General features: G+C 42.0%; 1 protein-coding gene across 3 annotated transcripts in view; it reads right to left on the bottom strand.

Annotated features, from left to right (window-relative positions):
- Window positions 1-496: 496 nt before the first annotated feature.
- The window catches only part of LOC139383378 (mitotic deacetylase-associated SANT domain protein-like), a 49,107-nt gene continuing 25,616 nt past the window's right edge, over window positions 497-23,987 (bottom strand). For 2 of the 3 annotated variants that reach the window (XM_071127903.1, XM_071127902.1), the window contains exons 6-13: window positions 23,562-23,704; window positions 23,214-23,317; window positions 10,889-10,964; window positions 9,848-9,936; window positions 7,153-7,296; window positions 5,655-5,789; window positions 4,740-4,933; window positions 497-2,237 (exon numbers count right to left, since the gene is read on the bottom strand). In XM_071127903.1, coding sequence (XP_070984004.1) covers window positions 1,988-2,237; window positions 4,740-4,933; window positions 5,655-5,789; window positions 7,153-7,296; window positions 9,848-9,936; window positions 10,889-10,964; window positions 23,214-23,317; window positions 23,562-23,704 — 1,135 coding nt within the window. In that variant the 3' untranslated portion in view covers window positions 497-1,987. Of the gene's footprint in view, window positions 2,238-4,739; window positions 4,934-5,654; window positions 5,790-7,152; window positions 7,297-9,847; window positions 9,937-10,509; window positions 10,598-10,888; window positions 10,965-23,213; window positions 23,318-23,561; window positions 23,705-23,987 lie in introns of those variants that run through there. The other variant, XR_011628728.1, reaches the window with a different exon arrangement.

Below are 23,987 nucleotides of genomic sequence, written 5' to 3'. Positions count from 1 at the left end.
TACAATGAGCCCGTCCTCCTATAGCCCTCCCCGCCAGCCTCCTCTGACACACACACACAGTGCATAGTACCCAGGTAGGTTTAACTGGGTCCGGTAATTGGAGCTGTTCCTCTCTGCTCCCCACTGTGGCTGACTGCTTAAAGAGAAGAATCTTCAGCCTGCTCGCTTGCTTTAAACCCTCACCCTGACCTTAACCCCTACCCTTACCTTACCTAAACCGTTTTAAATGTGGGTGACATCTGGATACAAGGAATAAGAGGGGGTGTTGTCATCAGGGATTACGTGGTTCTTCTATCTACTGCACATTTACAATTCTGTTTCACATCTCTTCTCTACTCAGACTGTCTTTAGATGTAACTCTAAAACCTCACAGTTCAAAACAGACAGCGAAAGCAACGTCTTAAATAACCCTACACTACAGTCAAATGAGAAAGAGATCTCCAAAGCAACCTGCCGCAAAAACAATCCAAAATCACAATAATACAAGAGACAACTGTGACATTATTAATAACAATATTATTAACAAAAAACAACATTAACAATTTGATATAATAAGCAAAAAAGCAACAGTAATTTGTTGGATATAAAAATAACCTTTGTAAAATTGATTGTCGTTCATCCAAAGATAAAGTGTTGAAAACATCCAAGGCCTCGACAGTGAGGAGAAACACCACATGATGACTATAAAACAATTGATCAGGGTAGGGATCCAACTGAGAACAGCACTTGAAACTAAGATGAAACCAGTTTGGTGAACTGAGGACCCGACGCATCTGTGCAAGCTTTTGACAGCCTTGAGTGAGTGAAAAAGTCCCAAACAGGAAAAATGCAGAAACTCGCACAACAATGTGTGTTCTGTTCTCTAAATGGTTCCTTCCTTCACATATAGGTAAGCCTCCACACAGGCAGTGTTACGAGAGACGGAAGAAGTGAGACATCCCACTTTTTCTGGTTCATGTATAGTCAATGAACGAAGCGGATCAGACCCAGCTACAAATGCATTGGTGCCTATGGGAGAGCCACCCCCTTAAGCAGACTGGAACTGACCATTTTTTTCAATGGTAAACTGCCTGAGTGGGAAATCTTCATTTATCCACCATCTTTGGTGTTACCACCACATCAGTCTATCTGGGCTTTTCATGACCTGGAAGTCCTTTCAACTTCAATATTGCATGGTCCCAATCACTCATATGGTGTCCTTCTATTCATAATAACATATCAAACTGATCAGAGAGTAGAGAAAACAGTGGCCACGCCGGGTTGCATTGTGGTTTATGTAGTCTTGCATTGCCAGGCATCACAAACTATTCTAGTTTTTAAAGGCTGGGCTGAGGGCGTGGCTATATAGTTCCCACCTGATGAGTCTGTGTGCTGTGTTGTGATTGGCTGAAAGTGCTGACAGGAAGAGGAAGAAGCCAGGGGTGGATGGCAGACAGGAGAAAGAAAAGTATTGGTGTTAGAGAGAGAGATGGCATGGCTTTCTTTCCTACCCTACTGTGTGCCTGAGAGAGAGTTAACCCCTGAACACTTCACAAGCAGGTTAAAGGGAAGAGGGAGAAAACACGTGAGAGAACTTGTCCCTGAAAGTGTCAAGATAGGAGATCCTGTTCCATGAAACAATAAAAAAAGCAGTTTGTTTATAAAGACAGTTTTTTCCCAGAGAGAAACGCTGCTAAAGCAGGCGTAACAAGAGGGCGTAACAAGAGGGCGTAACTAGAGGGCGTAACAAGAGGGCGTAAAAGGGGGGCGTAACAAGAGGGCGTAACAAGAGGGCGTAAAATGTCCCTTGAGTGTTAGGAGCCGTAGCTGAACACTCGAGGGCGCTAGGGTTCTGAGGCCTCAGAGTTCTGCTCTGTTCTGTTTGTTACCGCTCACCCTGACCGTGGAGAGGGCTGTCTGTCTGTCTGTCTAAGCCAGATAGATTGAGCGTACACTTGCCATAATGGCAAAGACAGGTGGAGTGGGCTCGTTTTCTATCTCTATGGTCTTAGTGCCAGTCCTCATCTTCCTCTTCATCATCATCTTCCTCAGACGAGTCATCGTTTGTGCTGTCTCCTCCGGCTGTGTTCCCCTCCCGTTCCCCGTCCTGCCGGGCGGCCAGTAACGCTGCAGCCTCTGCTGCCGCCTGGGCCGCTGCCCTCTCCTCCGCCTCCTTCTGCCTCAGTGCTGCGGCCTTCTTCTCCTGCTCCGCGTGACTCTTCATGTGGGCACTGCGGCTCTTCACCTTGTAGAAGATCCTAAGGGGAGAAGGAGGAGGAGGAGGAGAGGCTTTCGTATCTGTGGACAAGCACTGTATGGTGTTGGTTTATTGTTCGGTGTAGAAAAATAGGTCCGCACTTCAATTCGAGGAGTGTAGACATTGTCTTTACACAATCACTGTACTGTGTGTGAACCTTGAATCTGAAGGAAGGAGAACTGATGAAGTCCAGATGCCAGAAACATTTGTCCACGTGTAAATGAAATATCAGTTTTCCTCACTTCATAATCTAGGTTCACAAACCATACAGTGCTTGTGCAGAAGAGAAGGTCTGCTCTCGTGGTTTTTCTACGGTGAATCTAGAACTGTGTGATGTGCAACACCATGATAAGGCAGAATACTGCAGAGTAGTCTACAGTATATGGGCCAATGAGGACCCGGATAATGGGCGTGTTGATAATTAGTACACAGTTAGTCGCTGGGCAGAGCTGCATAGACTGGGGGCATGGCATGCCATATCACTGCTGTGTTTCAGTTGCTAGGAGACAGTTGATAATAACAGGACTGCGGTTGCTAAGGATGAGCTCTTCTATCAAAATTGTCCAACTTTGCTTTATTCCTTCCTGCTCAAACAACCACCAAGGAGCACTTCTCACTATGTTATACACGCATGCACACACACAAACGCACTCACCCAAGCACACAAAGTGCTCGGAGTGCTTCTCAAATCAGTGTTTTTGCAACCAACAACATCTCCAAGATTTCAACATATCCCAACCAACCAGTAGAAGGCAGTTATCCCGCAGAACATTTACCCTAAACTTAACCACACTGCTAACCCTAATGCCTAACCCTAACCTTAAATTTAGACCAAAAAGCTATTTTTGTCAATGATTTTATTTTTTATATATATATCCAATTTGGACTTTGCAGCTGGCCCAACAAGCAGAAATCGCTCAGTTCTGCCTCAAGGGCAAACATCATGGTAATAAACGTCAACCTGCTGCAAAATATAGACAGATGTTTTACACTTTGCAATCAATCAATTGGAATAGCTTTATCCAAATCTTGGATCTCAAGACTATGTTTCTTTTATATGCAAATACCTTTAACCAGAAACCAACTGAGCCTCCAAATACCTTTAACCAGAAACCAAGTACCTTTAACCAGAAACCAAGTACCTTTAACCAGAAACCAACTGAGCTTCCAAATACCTTTAAACAGAAACCAACTGAGCTTCCATGTACCTTTAACCAGAAACCAACTGAGCTTCCATGTACCTTTAACCAGAAACCAACTGAGCTTCCATGTACCTTTAACCAGAAACCAACTGAGCCTCCATGTACCTTTAACCAGAAACCAACTGAGCTTCCAAATACAGTACCTTTAACCAGAAACCAACTGAGCTTCCAAGTACCTTTAACCAGAAACCAACTGAGCTTCCATGTACCTTTAACCAGAAACCAACTGAGCCTCCATGTACCTTTAACCAGAAACCAACTGAGCTTCCAAATACAGTACCTTTAACCAGAAACCAACTGAGCTTCCATGTACCTTATACCAGAAACCAACTGAGCTTCCAAGTACCTTTAACCAGAAACCAACTGAGCTTCCATGTACCTTTAACCAGAAACCAACTGAGCCTCCATGTACCTTTAACCAGAAACCAACTGAGCTTCCAAATACATTACCTTTAACCAGAAACCAACTGAGCCTCCAAATACAGTACCTTTAACCAGAAACCAACTGAGCTTCCAAATACAGTACCTTTAACCAAAAACCAACTGAGCTTCCATGTACCTTTAACCAGAAACCAACTGAACTTCCATGTACCTTTAACCAGAAACCAACTGAGCTTCCATGTACCTTTAACCAGAAACCAACTGAGCTTCCAAATGCAGTACCTTTAACCAGAAACCAACTGAGCTTCCAAATACAGTACCTTTAACCAGAAACCAACTGAGCTTCCAAATACAGTACCTTTAACCAGAAACCAACTGAGCTTCCAAATACAGTACCTTTAACCAAAAACCAACTGAGCCTCCATGTACCTTTAACCAGAAACCAACTGAGCTTCCAAATACATTACCTTTAACCAGAAACCAACTGAGCTTCCAAATACATTACCTTTAACCAGAAACCAACTGAGCTTCCAAGTACCTTTAACCAGAAACCAACTGAGCCTCCAAATACAGTACCTTTAACCAGAAACCAACTGAGCCTCCAAATACAGTACCTTTAACCAGAAACCAACTGAGCTTCCAAATACAGTACCTTTAACCAGAAACCAACTGAGCTTCCAAATACATTACCTTTAACCAGAAACCAACTGAGCTTCCAAATTCAGTACCTTTAACCAGAAACCAACTGAGCTTCCAAATACAGTACCTTTAACCAGAAACCAACTGAGCTTCCAAATACAGTACCTTTAACCATAGAACCACATAGAGAGTTGGGCCATATTTGACAGTTGACGCTACCATGTTGCTCTGCCTAAAGCCATCTAAGACCTTCTATTCTAAGACATGTCTCAGACACTTACCTGCCACACTTCTTGCAAGGGAACTCTCCCTCTGGTCCGGCGGGGCCCTTGGTCCCTGATATGGTCCCGGTCTTGGGAGGCGGCCGTGGTTTCGAGGGGGCGCTGGGAGAGGGCTGAGGGGGGTGACTGACCCGGGAAGACATCTGGTCTCTCCTCACATCCTCCTGTGTCTTCAGTACCAGGACCGCTCCAGCCTGCACACACATTTACATACTTAATTTGCAACATTTTATAAGCATTCAAAAGATCATAGATGCAAGGTCATAGGCATGCCTACAAAAAACATGACAGCTGATCACTGTCAGAGTAGTATCTTGTCAACTGCTTTGCACACACACACCTCTGGTCAGCACACACACTCACACACCTCCCAGCTAGAGCCAAACTAACCTGAACATTGCGTACCTGGTTAGTACAAAATACACTCAATAAAAATCTATATAAGGCTTGTTTTTGACACATTTTTACATCTGACCATACAAAACATAACAAAGCTCAATGTTCCACCAAAGCTCAAGAGGCCACCTTTTAAAACCATAGCTTTCTACCAGGTCACCCAACTAACTGCAGAAAATGGGGAATGGGGTCAGTTTTATGAGTCATTGTTTGCTGACAGAGTGAAATTACGCAACATGGGGAGAGAGGAAGCCAGCCAAGTCAGCTGTTCAGTGTTTAGCCACTAGAGAGCAACAAACTTAACAACGCTGCAGCTCCCTATCCACTATCCTACTGTGAACTCAGTTAAGGCAAGTTCAAAAGTGCAAATGTTGTTTACTGCATGGGGGCATCAGTGTTGATTACACAAGAAGAAACATAACACATACAGCCATGAAAATGCTCATTCATCTTCTAGTCAGCGTCTCCTCCGTTCCAACACACAGACACACACACTGTCCCCCTGAGTCTCCCACTCACGTTCTCTGTGGCCTGTAACGTCTGTGTCACCCTGCTTGGACTGGAGCCCCGGTGCTTCCTGTCAACTGACCCCTCCCAATTCCTGTTGTCTTCCTCTTCCTTCCGAGATTCTAATCTCTGACAGCTCTGAGAGCTCTGAGAGAGCGCGAGAGAGAGAGAGAGAGAAGGAGAAAGATAAGCAATGTTCCCTCGGGACTGCCGTGCAGAAGAAATATCAGACCACGCAGAGAAGCACGATATTGAACTTTACTGAACTTTCTAGAGTTTTCCCCGTCAGTTAACACTATAAATGTTTCCCTTTACTGTTGGAATTGTGATAGAATCAACACAATATTAGCCACTTTCAATGGAACATACCGAAACAAAACAAACTATAAAATACTTTAGAATGCAAAACTAACTATGCAAAATATTTTGTTGTAGGCAGAACGCCTCGGAGTCGGATTCTATTGACAGGCACAAGTCAGGCCCGTACTCTACACAGACCGGTGTGCCATAACCAATCAGAGCTGCAGTAGGCCTATATGCAAATATACCATTGCCATATATGGATCTGTGCCATTCACTTTGATCTGGACTGTGTTTGCAGCATGAGCGGTCATCAGATGATATGCTTGTTTTGAGATCAAAGAGAGAGCTACATGTAGCAACATGTGCACATTTGTTCATCTGTTCATATCCTTTGCTAGTTAGTGAATTATTAGCCCGGTTATAGATCATTTGTAGTCAGCAATGGGGGAGTGATTGCTTCCTGCAAGAGCATAAAATGTGTACATTTCTACCCATCTTAGAAAAGTGAGCCAGTTATAGTTTTATAGTGTGTCTTAAAGGGGCAGTGTTGCATTTTTGAGACAGGCTTGAATAAGCTAAGTAGCCAATAGGCAGAGGGTAGTATAATTTGTCTGATTCTCTGTAATAATGGTGTGGGAATAATAATGCATTTTATTTTGTAAAGTGGTTTCTGGCATCAAACAACACAACAACATTTTCAGTCACCTCCTTGTCTGTAGGACAAGTGGATAAACAGGTTAATGTCAAGCCCTGCATGTTTCTTTCAAAAGTCTCATGGAATATAGGCCTACATTGACACCACACATTGGCTGCTAATGTAGGCTAAATGATAGAACGGCTATTTCCATGTTAAAATGTTATGGCATGCATTTTCTCCATTGCTTTTGATGGTAGGCCACATTGGTAGGCCAACATTATGATGAAATAGCCACAGTAGCCCACGTTTACAACTGTAACTTAAAGCGGGTACAGCCTCAGTGTTCACATTAAACACGCGCCGGAAGTTGTACAGAATTTTCTAGTATACACTCAGCAGACCTACAGTTTTTTGGAGGGAACATTGAAGACAATAATTATTGTACAAAGATTGCTTATGTAGTGTTGTATCTGTTGGTAAAGGGATGGATTGTTTATAGAATCTGTAAATGCTTATGTACTGCTTGTGAATGTGTTATAACATCCTTTTGTAGGTAGTCAATCAACTCACCTTGTGGTCCAGCTCCTCCTCAGTGTTCCTGCTCTCAGGTGGGTCCATGTCTCCGTAGATCAGAGCTCCGTTCCGACCCGTCTTCACCTGCCTCTTATAGCTGTAGTAGAACTCCACACACTGAGCCACCGTCTTAGTGCTTACCTGAACCACCAGACACACACACACATCAACAGACACTTCATATCTACGCCTAGTACATGTTATAACATACTGTACTGTGTTTTCCTGCTTATAGAGTCTCAAAACTCTATTTGAGTGGTCCACCATGTGGCTTTTAAATCTCTATTGTGTATTGTCAACTAATGTATCTGTAACGTCTGCTTCCAACTCACACTCTCAAACACATAGATCCCCTGAATGCAGCTCACTCTCCAGATCCCAATCATCTGAATTCTGATCACCTGTTCACACACCTGTATGTCATTATCACACACTATTTAGTTCAGTTCTTTGCACCCCATCACTGTGAGGTATTGTTTGTTTTGTGACATGTCTTTCGGAGCTCTGTTTTTCCAATGATTTACTCCTCCTGTGTATGATAGTTTTTGCCTGCCTCACTAGCGAAGCCTTTTGCCTATTCCCTGCCTGTACTTTAGCCTATCGGGTTTCCTGTTATCAACCTATTTCCTGATCTCCCGGACGGCAATACTAGCCTTTTCCCTGCCTTTTCCCTGCCTTCTACTCAGGGCCAGAAGATAGGATATGCATATAATTGGTATATTTAGATAGAAAACACTCTAACGTTTCCAAAACTGCTAAAATAGTGTATGTGAGTATAACAGAACTGATTTGGCAGGTGAAAACCTGAGAAAAATCCATTCCATTCAAATAGAGTTTGTTGTAGTTTTCTATTCAATGCCATTACAGTATCCATTGACTTAGGACTCAAATTGCAGTTCCTATGCCTTCCACTAGATGTCAACAGTCTTTAGAAATTGTTTCAGGCTTGTATTCTGAAAAACGAGGGAGTAAGGGCAGTCTGAATGAGTGGACCCTGCCGTGTCACAGAGCTTTTTCATGCGCGCCGTGTCACAGAGTGCCTTTCTTATTTACCTTTTATATTGACAACGTTATTGTCCGGTTGAAATATTATCGATTATTTAGGCTAAAAACAACCTGAGGATTGAATATAAACATCGTTTGACATGATTCTATGAACTTTATGGATACAATTAGGATTTTTTTGTCTGCCTGTTGTGACTGCATTTGAGCCTGTGGATTACTGAAGAAAACGCGCAAACAAAACTGAGGTTTTGGGATATAAAGAGAGACTTTATCGAACAAAAGGATCATTTATTAAATAAATGAATGCCTTCTGAGTGCAACCATATGAAGATCATCAAAGGTAAGTGATTAATTTTATCTCTATTTCTGACTTGTGTAACTCTTCTACTTGGCTAGTTACTGTTTGTAATGATTTGTCTGCTGGGTGATGTTCTCAAATAATCGTAAGGTATGCTTTCGCCGTAAAGCATTTTAAAAATCTGACACCGTGGTTGGATTCACAAGAAGTTAATCTTTAAACCTATGTAAAATAGTTGTATATTTTCGGAATTTTTATAATGAGTATTTCTGTATTTGAATTTGGCGCTCTGCAATCTCACTGGATGTTGGCCAGGTGGGATGCTAGCGTCCCACATACCCTAGAGAGGATTTATTAAGTAACCTTTCATCATATTACAGTAATCACGTAGGAATTCTGAATGGGAACAGATTTATCAAAACCCTCAGTTGACTTGCGTATTCTCATTGTCCCTCTTGCAGCCCATACCATCACACCTCCTCTTCCATGCATCACGGTGGGAACCACACATGCGGAGATCATCCGTTCACATACTCTGCGTGTCACAAAGACACGATGGTTGGAACCAAAAAGGACAGATTTCCACTGGTTTAATGTCCATTTCTTGTGTTTCTTGGTCCAAGCAAGTCTCTTCTTCTTATTGTTGTCCTTTAGTAGTGGTTTCTTTGCAGCAATTCGATCATGAAGGCCTGATTCATGCAGTCTCCTCTGAACAGTTGATGTTGAGATGTGTCTGTTACTTGAACTCTGAAGCATTTATTTATCTGGTAACTCTAACGAACATATCCTCTGCAGCAGAGGTAACTCTGTTCTTGCCATAATATGGACTTGGTCTTTTACCAAATAGGGCTGTCTTCTGTATACCACCCCTACCTTGTCACAACACAACTGATTGGCTCAAACAAATTCAATTAACTTTCAACAAGGCACACCTGTTAATTGAAATGCATTCCAGGTGACTACCTCATGAAGATGGTTGAGAGAATGCCAGAAGTGTGCAAAGCTGTCATCAAGGCAAACGGTAGCAACTTTGAAGAATTTCAAATATAAAATATTGTAATGAAACAGCAGGGAGCAGGTCTCGAACCCTCGACCTCCGAGCCAGAGGTCCGGCGCGCTATTGACTGTGCCGTAAAAGCATGCTCGTGTGGCAGAGTCGATTTCCGCGCTTATAAACCCAGGGTCGTTACAATATATTTAGATTTTTGGTTTCTGGTTAAAGGTAATTTTAACACTTTTTGGTTACTACATGATTCTATATCTGTTATTTCATCGTTGTAAATGCCTTCACTATTATTCTACAATGTAGAAAATATAAAAACTAAAAACACTGGAATGAGTAGGTGTGTACAAACGTTTGACTGGTACTGTACATGGACTGGTACATACCAGTTTCTGGACCATGAAGAAGTCTTTCTTATAGGCAGCGATCCCTTTGTTAAAGCAACTTCTCTCTACTGGGGTCCAGCTGTCTGACCCTGAGAGAGAGCGAGAATGAGAGAAAACGAGAGAGAAAGAAAGAGAGAGAGAAAGAAAGAGAAAAAACAGACAAAAGAGTGGTGGGGAATTAGACGGACAGACATTGACTGGTGACTGTGACTGTCTGCTTCTGTATGCACAGGGTGGACACACACACACACACACGACTGGTTGGACAAACAATGGTTCTCTGTCCTCTGCTTGGGATTAACCAAACGCCACAAACCCAATACCCCCCTCCACCCCCTTCTCTCCCACTCTACCTCTCACTCCGCTCCCATCACCCCCAGCGACACTCTCAATCCTCCACAGTTTCCCTTCCACAGCCAATCTCCCCCTCTCTCCACGGACCCACACCCCTCCACCCACTCCATCCCCCACCAGCTAGCACCTCCCCTCCCTTCAGCTGCCATTGTTTAAGGCTGAGGGGGGCTCTGGAGCCCATCCCTGTTACTAGAGGGGAGGATAAAAGGACTCATACAAGTATTCAGACAGCACAGGCATGCCTGCAGGAATGCACTTTGACATAACCCAGTGAAGTTTGATTATTCTAATTTCGTAAAAGTACCCACAGAGATTTCTGCACCGAGGCTTGTCTGCAGGAAGAGTAGACAACCCACAGAGAATTCTGCACCGAGGCTTGTCTGCAGGAAGAGTAGACTACCCACAGAGTGACTTAGAAACAAAGTATGAGAGTGCCAGAGGAGAGAGCGGCGCAGTAACCATAGACATAATACTGTACAGATATAAAGTCTTATATGTAGGGTTGTAGAATTTCTGTAACTTTTCAAAAAATTCCCAGGTTTTCCAGAAATCCTAGTTAGAGGTTTAGGGATTTTCTGCTTTTCCCCTCCTGATTCCTGGAATTTTACAACCAGGATTTCTGGAAAACCTGGGACTTTCAGAAAAGTGATCAGTATTTTGCAACCCTAGTTCTCTGTCTTGACCAACCGGAGTAGTGGTAGTATCCTAGACGGTGGTTCTTTGGGAAGATGGGGTTTTTCAATAGCAGGAGGGCCAACGCTTCCTGAAAACCAAAAACAACAAATCAAATTAACTCTGAAGAGTAATACATGAAAAATGTCCTGTTTGTTTATTTTTTACAACAGCTTATGAGTCTCTGAGCAATACTTCAAATCCAGGTTTACTTGGCTGGAGCACACACAGGACACTGATCAGAGTTCTATTGGATATTGAGAGGCTGATCTGTCCCTAATAACGAGGGGATGAACTGGGAGATATACTGTAAGAGAGCAACATGCCTCCTGCTGCTGAGACAGAGGGGGAGAGAGCACTTCACACACTGACAGCCACTCTCTGTCTCCTTGACAACAACATGGTCAAATGCTGCAAGCTGAAGCTACTAGTATAGGCCATCTTCCTCTATCTTTCTCTTTATCTCACCCCCTCTAGCTCACTGTCTCTCTCTCTATATCTTTCTCATTGAACACATTGCTGTGTTTCTGCCCAAGGCCCCATACATGACCTTTACTCCAGTGTGTCAGCATGTGTGTGTCTACTGTATCAGTGTATGTGTAAGTGTTTTCTACATTGGGAAGATGGAGCACTGAGCATATCTGATAACAAAACAACACATAGATTCAAGGAGAAGATGGCTACTAGCAGGAATAGTGAACTAACTAGCCACTGTGCTGCACCACATCTGTTCCATGTTATATACACAGTAGTTAACTCTGAGTGACAAAACTAACAATTCCTCCACCCCTAATACATTTACCATACCATACACCCTAATACCCTTTACCATACCATACACCCTAATACCCTTTACCATACCATACACCCTAATACCTTTACCATACCATACACCCTAATACCTTTACCATACACCCTAATTAATACCCTTTACCATACCCCCTAATACCTTTTACCATACCATACACCCTAATACCCTTTACCATACCCCCTAATACCTTTACCATACACCCTAATACCCTTTACCATACCATACACCCTAATAACCTTTACCATACCCCCTAATACCTTTACCATACACCCTAATACCCTTTACCATACCATACACCCTAATGCCTTTTACCATACCCCCTAATACCCTTTACCATACCATACACCCTAATACCTTTACCATACCATACACCCTAATACCCTTTACCATACCATACACCCTAATACCTTTACCATATCATACACCCTAATACCTTTACCATACCATACACCCTAATACCTTTACCATACCATACACCTTAATACCTTTACCATATCATACACCCTAATACCCTTTACCATACACCCTAATACCCTTTACCATACACCCTAATACCCTTTACCATACCATACACCCTAATACCCTTCACCATATCATACACCCTAATACCTTTACCATATCATACACCCTAATACCTTTACCATACCATACACCCTAATACCTTTACCATACACCCTAATACCTTTACCATACCATACACCCTAATACCTTTACAATATCATACACCCGAATACCCTTTACCATACCATACACCCTAATACCCTTACCATACCATACACCCTAATACCTTTACCATATTGTCATGACGTTGCCCTCTTTGGGTACAGCAAGCCCCATCCCCCTCTCTCTGCCTCCTACACACAGGCTGTTGTGGTCAGAGATAGGTCGTAAATTCTGGGAGGAGATGATCTCCTCATGGCCACAGTATAGAGACAGAGTGAATTTTCATAGAGAACAAAGGAATTTCTTCCACCTCACAGAACTTGAGGTCCGAACAACATTTATGTTCTGGAGAAGGTATAAAAGATCGGTGAAGAATCCAGCTACGAACTGGTCCGTTTGTTACAACTTGGTGAAGCTCATTGGAGACGGTGCAGTCACATTACCATAACGCTGTTTATATAATAGCCTCAGATATGAGGTTTACATCTAATTGTTGTATAAGATGAATGAGTGAGGATGATACTGTTTGTAAAATTGTGTAATGTGATTTTGGACTGTTTAATGAAGGAAACTCCAATTCCCTTTTGAGTTTAACTAAATCAGAGGACCGTCCATGAGCCCAGTTATGGTCGGGCATCCTGGGACGGGCCTTTTCTGCAACTCCCGAATAAAACCCCAACTTTGAGAAGTTCTCAACAGACCATGTTTTCTCTCAATCACGAGAGAACAAAGGTTGCAGACCAGCTTACCTCAATAACAAGAGGGCCAAGGTTTGAGACCAGATGGCTGAATCTTTTAACCATCCCACGTGGTTAAACTCTTAAGACTATTGATTAGACTATCAATACCGACAGAATAAGAACAAGTCTTTGATATTAATTACTAGTCTGCAGCTAGGAATTCGGTATAATTGAACGCGAAGAACGACAACCGCCGACACATCTATCCATAACGACATGAATGAATGTCACTCTGAACTATCCATTCTAACCACTTCAGAGAGGGCGGACAAACTCTCCAACAGAAACAAACTTTTCAGCAGACCCCGACGACACACTGTGCGTAAATATATATATTGATTGCAATTGTTCTCGAATGAGTGAGCGTTCATGTGCAAAGGATTAGCATTTCAATTGTTATAATTATCAACTGTATGTTGTCTTATCTCAGTCGATCCCCACTTCCCTTTAGTACACCAAGCCGCGATGCCGGTATATCCCACTAGGGAAACTCCGTTATTATTTCATTGTAACTATCAACTGTTTGTTTATGCATTTCTGTGAATTACTTAGTTAATAAATAAATGATTTAAGAGAATTGATGTATGGATAACTCATAGTGAAGACTGGGTTTGTGCAGATAACCAACTATTTTTGACGTTTGGAATGAGACTAACGTGAGGTAAAGTAAATAATTAATTAATTCGAAGACAAATTGATCAGATATAAAATATCTGAAAAATTATAACTTTGTAATCTGAATATTTTCCTTGGTGCCCCGACTTCCTAGTTAATTACAGTTACATGATTAATCATGATTCAATCGCGTAATACTAATTACAGAGAATCTTTGATAAAAACTAAAAGTCTTAATTTAATGATAGTAAAGACACGACAATACCACACACCCTACCATACCATACACCCTAATACCTTTACCATACACCGTAATACCCTTACCAAACCATACACCCTAATACCTTTACCATACACCGTAATACCCTTACCAAACCATACACCCTAATACCCTTACCAAACCATACACCGTAATGCCCTTACCAAACCATACACCCTAATACCCTTACCAAACCATACACCCTAATACCCTTACCAAACCATACACCTTAATACCCTTACCAAACCATACACCGTAATACCCTTACCAAACCATACACCCTAATACCCTTACCAACACATACACCTTAATACCCTTACCAAACCATACACCCTAATACCCTTACCAAACCATATACCCTTACCAAACCATACACCCTAATACCCTTACCAAACCATACACCCTAAAACCCTTGCCAAACCATACACCCTAATACTCTTACCAAAGCATACACCCTAATACCCTTACCATACCATACACCCTAATACCCCTACCATACCATACACCCTAATACTCTTACCAAACCATACACCATAATACCCTTACCAAACCATACACAATAAGACCCTTACCAAACCATACACCCTAATACTCTTACCAAAGCAGGCACCCTAATACTCTTACCAAAGCAGACACCCTAATACCCTTACCATACCATACACCCTAATACCTTTACCATACCATACACCCTAATACCTTTACCATACACCGTAATACCCTTACCAAACCATACACCCTAATACCTTTACCATACACCGTAATACCCTTACCAAACCATACACCCTAATACCCTTACCAAACCATACACCCTAATACCCTTACCAAACCATACACCCTAATACCCTTACCAAACCATACACCTTAATACCCTTACCAAACCATACACCGTAATACCCTTACCAAACCATACACCCTAATACCCTTACCAAACCATACACCTTAATACCCTTACCAAACCATACACCTTAATACCCTTACCAAACCATACACCCTAATACCCTTACCAAACCATATACCCTTACCAAACCATACACCCTAATACCCTTACCAAACCATACACCCTAAAACCCTTGCCAAACCATACACCCTAATACTCTTACCAAAGCATACACCCTAATACCCTTACCATACCATACACCCTAATACCCCTACCATACCATACACCCTAATACTCTTACCAAACCATACACCATAATACCCTTACCAAACCATACACAATAAGACCCTTACCAAACCATACACCCTAATACTCTTACCAAAGCAGACACCCTAATATTCTTACCAAAGCAGACACCCTAATACCCTTACCAAACCATACACCTTAATACCCTTACCAAACCATACACCCTAATACTCTTACCAAAGCAGACACCCTAATACCCTTACCAAACCATACACCCTAATACTCTTACCAAAGCAGACACCCTAATACTCTTACCATACCATACACACTAATACCTCACCATACTATTTATTTATATTTCACCTTTATTTAACCAGGTAAGTTTATTTGTAGGTTTATTTGAACAGTGAGAGACAGAATAACAACAACAAAATCCAGAAAAACGCATGTCAAAAATGTTATAAATTGATTTGCAATGAAATAAAAATAAAATGAAATAAGTATTTGACCCCTCTGCAAAACATGACTTAGTACTTAGTGGCAAAACCCTTGTTGGCAATCAGAGGCCAGACGTTTCTTGTAGTTGGCCACCAGGTTTGCACACATCTCAGGAGGGATTTTGTCCCACTCCTCTTTGCAGATCTTCTCCAAGTCATTAAGGTTTTGAGGCTGATGTTTGGCAACTCGAACCAACAGCTCCCTCCACATATTTTCTATGGGATTTGAGTTGATGCCAAAGAGCTCAATTATGGTCTCATCTGACCACAACACTTTCACCCAGTTGTCCACTGAATCATTCAGATGTTCATTGGCAAACTTCAGATGGGCATGTATATGTGCTTTCTTGAGCAGGGGGACCTTGCAGGCGCTGCAGGATTTCAGTCCTTCATGGCCTAGTGTGTTACCAATTGTTTTCTTGGTGACTATGGTCCCAGCTGCCTTGAGATCATTGACAAGATCCTCCCGTGTAGTTCTGGGCTGATTCCTCACCGTTCTCATGATCATTGCAACTCCACGAGGTGAGATCTTGCATGGAGCCCCAGGCCAAGGGAGATTGACTGTTCTTTTGTGTTTCTTCCATTTGCAATAATCGCGCCAACTGTTGTCACCTTCTCACCAAGCTGCTTGGCGATGATCTTGTAGCCCATTCCAGCCTTGTGTAAGTCTACAATCTTGTCCCTGACATCCTTGGAGAACTCTTTGGTCTTGGCCATGGTGGAGAGTTTGTAATCTGATTGATTGATTGCTTCTGTGGACAGGTGTCTTTTACACAGGTAACAAAGTGAGATTAGGAGCACTCCCTTTAAGAGTGTGCTCCTAATCTCAGCTCGTTACCTGTATAAAAGACACCTGGGAGCCAGAAATCTTTCTGATTGAGAGGGGGTCAAATACTTATTTCCCTCACTGTCTCTCACTGTTCAAATAAACCTACCATTAAAAAATAGACTGGTCATTTCTTTGTCAGTGGGCAAACGGGATCAAATACTTTTTTCCCTCACTGTAAGTATCAAAAGTAAAAGTTTAAATCATTTCAAATTCCTTATATTAAGCAAACCAGATGGCACCATTTTCTTGTTTTTGGAATTTACGGATAGCCAGGGGCACACTCTAACATTCAGACATTATTTACAAACTAAGCCTGTGTGTTTAGTGAGGCCACCAGATCAGAGGCAGTAGGGATGACCAGGGATGTTCTCTTGATACGTGCGTGAATTGGACCATTTTCCTGTCCTGCTAAGCATTCTTAATGACTACTTTTGGGTGTCAAGGTAAATGTATGGAGTAAAAAGATAAATATTTTCTTCAAGAATGTAGTGAATTAAAAGTAGTCAAAAATCTAAATAGTAGAGTACTGTCACGTTCTGACCTTAGTTCTTTTGTTATGTCTTTTGTTATATTATGGTCAGGGCGTGAGTTGTGTGGGTTGTCTATGTTTGTTTTTCTATGAGTTGGTATTTCTGTGTTTGGCCTAGTATGGTTCTCAATCAGAGGCAGCTGTCAATCGTTGTCCCTGATTGAGAACCATACTTAGGCAGCCTGTTTTCACCCTTGATTTGTGGGTGATTATTTTCTGTGTCTGTGTGTTCCACACGGAACTGTTTCGGGTTTTTGTTATTTCACGTTGTTATTCTGTTATTCTGTATTTTTCTGTGTTCTATTAAAAGTATCATGAACACTTACCACGCTGCGCATTGGTCCTCCGATCCTTCCTACTACTCCTCGTCAGAGGAGGAAGAAGACCGTTACAAGTACTGATACCCCCCAAAACGACTTAAGTAGCACTTTAAATTATTTTTACTTATTCACTTTACACCACTGCATACAACCTAATAGCCTTACCATACCCCCTAATACCCTTATCATACCATACACCCTGATACCCTTACCATAGCATACCATACACCCTAATACCCTTACCATAGCATACCATACCCCTAATACCCTTATCATACCATACACCCTAATACCCTTTACCATAGCATACCATACAACCTAATAGCCTTTACCATACCCCCTAATACCCTTATCATACCATACACCCTGATACCCTTACCATAGCATACCATACACCCTAATACCCTTACCATAGCATACCATACCCCCTAATACCCTTATCATACCATACACCCTAATACCCTTTACCATAGCATACCATACAACCTAACAGCCTTACCATACCATACACCCTAATACCCTTACCATACACCCTAATACCCTTTACCATAGCATACCATACAACCTAATCCCCTTACCATACCTTACACCCTAATACCCTTTACCATAGCATACCATACAACCTAATAGCCTTACCATAGCATACCATACCCCCTAATACCCTTATCATACCATACACCCTAATACCCTTTACCATAGCATACCATACAACCTAATAGCCTTACCATACCATACACCCTAATACCCTTACCATACACCCTAATACCCTTTACCATAGCATACCATACAACCTAATCCCCTTACCATACCTTACATCCTAATACCCTTTACCATAGCATACCATACAACCTAATAGCCTTACCATACCCCCTAATACCCTTATCATACCATACACCCTGATACCCTTACCATAGCATACCATACACCTTAATACCCTTACCATAGCACACCATACACCCTAATACCCTTACCATAGCATACCATACACCCTAATACCCTTACCATAGCATACCATACATCCTAATACCCTTACCATAGCATACCATACATCCTAATACCCTTACCATAGCATACCATACACCCTAATACCCTTACCATACCATACACCCTAATACCCTTTACCATAGCATACCATACAACCTAATAGCCTTACCATACCATACACCCTAATACCCTTTACCATAGCATACCATACAACCTAATAGCCTTACCATACCATACACCCTAATACCCTTACCATACCATACACCCTGATACCCTTACCATAGCATACCATACACCCTAATACCCTTACCATAGCATACCATACACCCTAATACCCTTACCATACCATACACCCTAATACCCTTTACCATAGCATACCATACAACCTAATAGCCTTACCATACCATACACCCTAATACCCTTACCATACACCCTAATACCCTTTACCATAGCATACCATACAACCTAATCCCCTTACCATACCTTACACCCTAATACCCTTTACCATAGCATACCATACAACCTAATAGCCTTACCATAGCATACCATACCCCCTAATACCCTTATCATACCATACACCCTAATACCCTTTACCATAGCATACCATACAACCTAATAGCCTTACCATACCATACACCCTAATACCCTTACCATACACCCTAATACCCTTTACCATAGCATACCATACAACCTAATCCCCTTACCATACCTTACATCCTAATACCCTTTACCATAGCATACCATACAACCTAATAGCCTTACCATACCCCCTAATACCCTTATCATACCATACACCCTGATACCCTTACCATAGCATACCATACACCTTAATACCCTTACCATAGCACACCATACACCCTAATACCCTTACCATAGCATACCATACACCCTAATACCCTTACCATAGCATACCATACATCCTAATACCCTTACCATAGCATACCATACATCCTAATACCCTTACCATAGCATACCATACACCCTAATACCCTTACCATACCATACACCCTAATACCCTTTACCATAGCATACCATACAACCTAATAGCCTTACCATACCATACACCCTAATACCCTTTACCATAGCATACCATACAACCTAATAGCCTTACCATACCATACACCCTAATACCCTTACCATACCATACACCCTGATACCCTTACCATAGCATACCATACACCCTAATACCCTTACCATAGCATACCATACACCCTAATACCCTTACCATACCATACACCCTAATACCCTTTACCATAGCATACCATACAACCTAATAGCCTTACCATACCATACACCCTAATATCCTTTACCATAGCATACCATACAACCTAATAGCCTTACCATACCATACACCCTAATACCCTTATCATACCATACACCCTGATACCCTTACCATAGCATACCATACACCCTAATACCCTTACTATAGCATACCATACACCCTAATACCCTTACCATAGCATACCATACACCCTAAAACCCTTACCATAGCATACCATACACCCTAAAACCCTTACCATACCATACACCCTGATACCCTTACCATACCATACACCCTGATACCCTTACCATACCATACACCCTAATACCCTTACAATAGCATACCATACACCCTAATAGCATTACCATATCATACACCCCAATACCCTTTACCATACCATACATCCTAATACCCTTACCATAGCATACCATACATCCTAATACCCTTACCATAGCATACCATACACCCTAAAACCCTTACCATACCATATACCCTTATAGCATTAACATAGCATACACCCTAATACCCTTACCATAGCATACCATACACCCTAATACCCTTTACCATAGCATACCATACAACCTAATAGCCTTACCATACCATACACCCTAATACCCTTTACCATAGCATACCATACAACCTAATAGCCTTACCATACCATACACCCTAATACCCTTATCATACCATACACCCTGATACCCTTACCATAGCATACCATACACCCTAATACCCTTACCATAGCATACCATACACCCTAATACCCGTACCATACCATACACCCTAATACCCTTTACCATAGCATACCATACAACCTAATAGCCTTACCATACCATACACCCTAATACCCTTTACCATAGCATACCATACAACCTAATAGCCTTACCATACCATACACCCTAATACCCTTATCATACCATACACCCTGATACCCTTACCATAGCATACCATACACCCTAATACCCTTACCATAGCATACCATACACCCTAATACCCTTACCATAGCATACCATACACCCTAAAACCCTTACCATAGCATACCATACACCCTAAAACCCTTACCATACCATACACCCTGATACCCTTACCATACCATACACCCTGATACCCTTACCATACCATACACCCTAATACCCTTACAATAGCATACCATACACCCTAATAGCATTACCATATCATACACCCCAATACCCTTTACCATACCATACATCCTAATACCCTTACCATAGCATACCATACATCCTAATACCCTTACCATAGCATACCATACACCCTAAAACCCTTACCATACCATATACCCTTATAGCATTAACATAGCATACACCCTAATACCCTTACCATAGCATACCATACACCCTAATACCCTTTACCATAGCATACCATACAACCTAATAGCCTTACCATACCATACACCCTAATACCCTTTACCATAGCATACCATACAACCTAATAGCCTTACCATACCATACACCCTAATACCCTTATCATACCATACACCCTGATACCCTTACCATAGCATACCATACACCCTAATACCCTTACCATACCATACACCCTGATACCCTTACCATAGCATACCATACACCCTAATACCCTTACCATAGCATACCATACACCCTAATACCCTTACCATAGCATACCATACACCCTAAAACCCTTACCATAGCATACCATACACCCTAAAACCCTTACCATACCATACACCCTGATACCCTTACCATACCATACACCCTGATACCCTTACCATACCATACACCCTAATACCCTTACAATAGCATACCATACACCCTAATAGCATTACCATATCATACACCCCAATACCCTTTACCATACCATACATCCTAATACCCTTACCATAGCATACCATACATCCTAATACCCTTACCATAGCATACCATACACCCTAAAACCCTTACCATACCATATACCCTTATAGCATTAACATAGCATACACCCTAATACCCTTACCATAGCATACCATACACCCTAATACCCTTTACCATAGCATACCATACAACCTAATAGCCTTACCATACCATACACCCTAATACCCTTTACCATAGCATACCATACAACCTAATAGCCTTACCATACCATACACCCTAATACCCTTATCATACCATACACCCTGATACCCTTACCATAGCATACCATACACCCTAATACCCTTACCATAGCATACCATACACCCTAATACCCGTACCATACCATACACCCTAATACCCTTTACCATAGCATACCATACAACCGAATAGCCTTACCATACCATACACCCTAATACCCTTATCATACCATACACCCTGATACCCTTACCATAGCATACCATACACCCTAATACCCTTACCATAGCATACCATACACCCTAATACCCTTACCATAGCATACCATACACCCTAAAACCCTTACCATAGCATACCATACACCCTAAAACCCTTACCATACCATACACCCTGATACCCTTACCATACCATACACCCTGATACCCTTACCATACCATACACCCTAATACCCTTACAATAGCATACCATACACCCTAATAGCATTACCATATCATACACCCCAATACCCTTTACCATACCATACATCCTAATACCCTTACCATAGCATACCATACACCCTAAAACCCTTACCATACCATATACCCTTATAGCATTAACATAGCATACACCCTAATACCCTTACCATAGCATACCATACACCCTAATACCCTTTACCATAGCATACCATACAACCTAATAGCCTTACCATACCATACACCCTAATACCCTTTACCATAGCATACCATACAACCTAATAGCCTTACCATACCATACACCCTAATACCCTTATCATACCATACACCCTGATACCCTTACCATAGCATACCATACACCCTAATACCCTTACCATAGCATACCATACACCCTAATACCCGTACCATACCATACACCCTAATACCCTTTACCATAGCATACCATACAACCTAATAGCCTTACCATACCATACACCCTAATACCCTTTACCATAGCATACCATACAACCTAATAGCCTTACCATACCATACACCCTAATACCCTTATCATACCATACACCCTGATACCCTTACCATAGCATACCATACACCCTAATACCCTTACCATAGCATACCATACACCCTAATACCCTTACCATAGCATACCATACACCCTAAAACCCTTACCATAGCATACCATACACCCTAAAACCCTTACCATACCATACACCCTGATACCCTTACCATACCATACACCCTGATACCCTTACCATACCATACACCCTAATGCCCTTACCAATCCATACACCCTAATAGCATTACCATATCTTACACCCTAATACCCTTACCATAGCATACACCATTTGTGTTTGCTGGTGGTAGAGAGTGCTGTGCTAAATGGCTCAAATTAAAACATAAACATTGAATGCATTGTGTATGTATTCGGTGGTGGTATAGCAAGAAATGCTGGTATGGATATTGGAACACAGCCGGGGTCCAGTTAAATCCCACCCACCAAAGCCAAGATTGTACTCTGTTCAGTACACGCAAGATGGAAGAAAACCATCACAAACAGAGGTACAATCTGTCAACACCTAAACACTCTTTTTCATTTTCAGTTTCAAACCATTTTGCTACAATGTGCCCTAATGAATGCGACCCAGCTCTCACCCCTCCCTGTCTTCCCTCTTCAGTCATCATGACCCATCATGCATTTCTCACCATGATGTCACCCTTGCACTCGTACAGGCAGTGCAGAGCCAGCTCCTGATTGGTCCCTCCACCATGCAGAGCGCTTGAGCACGCCAGGTTCATGAGGTCATCCACTGAAGAGAGAGAGAGAGGGTGGGGGGAAGGGGGAGAGAGAGGGGGAGGGAGAGAGAGAAAGAGAGGTTGTGATTGAGATACTGTAGCATGATCAGCAAATGTTTTCCACTGGGTTCTTCACATCACTACTGAATGCTTGATTTACTGACTCATTTCTATTGGATAATACCAACCTGGTTAATGACAGTATTATGACAGTATTAATGGTGGGACAGTTAGCTGATACTTTTGTTAGTGTATTACCTCTCTCCTGGTCTTCAGGTTTAGCCTCCAGGTCGTGGAGAGGAGCCCAGACCAGCTCAGCCTTGGGATGGTCTTGTTGGGCCGCTGAACGTTGCCTCAGCTCTGGTACCTCTGCCTGGTACCTCACACCGATGTTTATACGCCTGAGATGACAGAATGTATAGCCAGTGGTCAGTTGGAGAGACGGGGGAGACACTTTCAGAAATGCGCATGATATGCAGTCTCTCTGTCCTGCTATAGCATAGCCTCCATTATTACAATTCTAGATCATATTGTTGTGATTGACAGGGAAGCTTTCATAACTTAGGTATATTGTTTATTTAAAGAAAAATCATGTGAATAAGTGTTCTTATACAGACATGTAGTTAACTAGTGGAATGTTTACATATCTCGTATTACTCATCTCATATGTATATACTGTATCCA

This window comes from Oncorhynchus clarkii, chromosome 25 (genome assembly GCF_045791955.1).
Source record: "Oncorhynchus clarkii lewisi isolate Uvic-CL-2024 chromosome 25, UVic_Ocla_1.0, whole genome shotgun sequence".
Classification (NCBI taxonomy): Eukaryota; Metazoa; Chordata; class Actinopteri; order Salmoniformes; family Salmonidae; genus Oncorhynchus; species Oncorhynchus clarkii.
This window is presented reverse-complemented; position numbering and strand designations above follow the sequence as displayed.